The 1321-nt window shown below is 59.2% G+C and overlaps 1 protein-coding gene across 1 annotated transcript in view; it reads left to right on the top strand.

Annotated features, from left to right (window-relative positions):
- Nucleotides 1–636, top strand: part of Rbmxl2 (RBMX like 2) — a 1292-nt gene extending 656 nt beyond the window's left edge. Inside the window, exon 2 of the mRNA XM_055597418.1 lies at nucleotides 7–636. Within this exon, the coding sequence (XP_055453393.1) occupies nucleotides 7–636 (630 nt within the window). The remainder of the gene's footprint in view (nucleotides 1–6) is intronic.
- Nucleotides 637–1321: the final 685 nt, after the last annotated feature.

Genomic DNA, 1321 nt, shown 5'->3' on the forward strand with positions numbered 1-1321 from the left:
CGCGGGCGGGCCACGGGCTCGCGGGGCCGCGACGGCTACGGGGGCCCCCCGCGCCGGGAGCCGCCGCCGCGCCGCGATCCCTACCTGGGCCCGCGCGACGAGGGCTACTCGCCCCGCGAGAGCTACTCCAGCCGCGACTACCCGAGCGCCCGGGACCCGCGCGACTTCGCGCCCTCGCCGCGCGACTACGCCTACCGCGACTACGGCCACTCGAGCGCGCGCGACGAGTGCCCGTCCAGGGGCTACTGCGAGCGCGACGGCTACGGGGGCCGCGAGCGCGACTACGCCGAGCACCCCAGCGGAGGCTCCTACCGAGACCCCTTCGACGGCTACGGGGACCTGCGCGGCGCCGGCCCCGCGCGAGGCCCGCCGCCCTCCTACGGCGGGGGCCGCTACGAGGAGTACCGCGGCTGCTCGCCCGACGGCTACGGCGGCCGCGACAGCTACCGCAGCGAGCGCTACTCGAGCGGCCGCGAGCGCGTGGGCAGGCCGGAGCGCGGGCTGCCGCCGTCGGTGGAGCGGAGCTGCCCGACCCCGCGCGACTCCTACAGCCGCTCGGGCCGCCGGGCGCCCCCGAGGGGAGGAGGCCGAGTGGGAAGCCGCCTGGAGCGAGGGGGAGGCCGGAGCAGGTACTGAGCCCTCCTTCTAGCCTTGAAGAGAAGTCACTTTCCTGGTAACTCACCCGAAGGACTGGACCTAAGAAGAGTTGTTTTTCTTATTTTTTGCCGTTTTAAGATTTTTTCCCCCTGTTAAAACTTTCTCTGCATTTTTATGCTTTTAAGAGGAAAAAAAAAGTTTTAAACTCGTTTAATTTCATTTTGGAATTGTTAAACGTTTCAACAAGCTCGTGTTAAAAGTATGACTTGAACCTGCGTTAGTAGTCTTCCTTGTCGTTCAAAGTGGTTCTCCTAAAAAGCTTCTTCCCTTCTAAGTTTGCCTGATAAATGAGGCAAACGGTTCTAAGGTCATTTCACAGAAAGCTTGCCCACCTAAAGTGGAAAAAAAGGATCATGCTGCCCCTTCAGACCAAACTGGGGTTTGGGGAGAAAGAGTTGGGGGGAGTTGATGTTTGCTACTCAATTTCAAAGTGTCTTTCAAACTGAACCCGTGTTTGCAGTGCTAACAGCCAACTAAACAGCAACCAAACCCACTTAGACCAGATGCTGTGTAAAGAAGGCGCCATTCGCTCAGTGAGTCAAAGCAAATGGATGCTGGCCTTTATTTTAACTTCTTTGACTGCTTTGCCGATTTTGCCTTTTCTTTGGAGATCTGCAGAATCTCCTGTCTCCTCATTCCCCAAAATAGCATTTACATGATTGGA

The sequence above is a fragment of the Psammomys obesus genome, unplaced genomic scaffold (assembly GCF_907164565.1).
Source record: "Psammomys obesus unplaced genomic scaffold, mPsaObe1.curated_primary_1811, whole genome shotgun sequence".
Taxonomy (NCBI): Eukaryota; Metazoa; Chordata; class Mammalia; order Rodentia; family Muridae; genus Psammomys; species Psammomys obesus.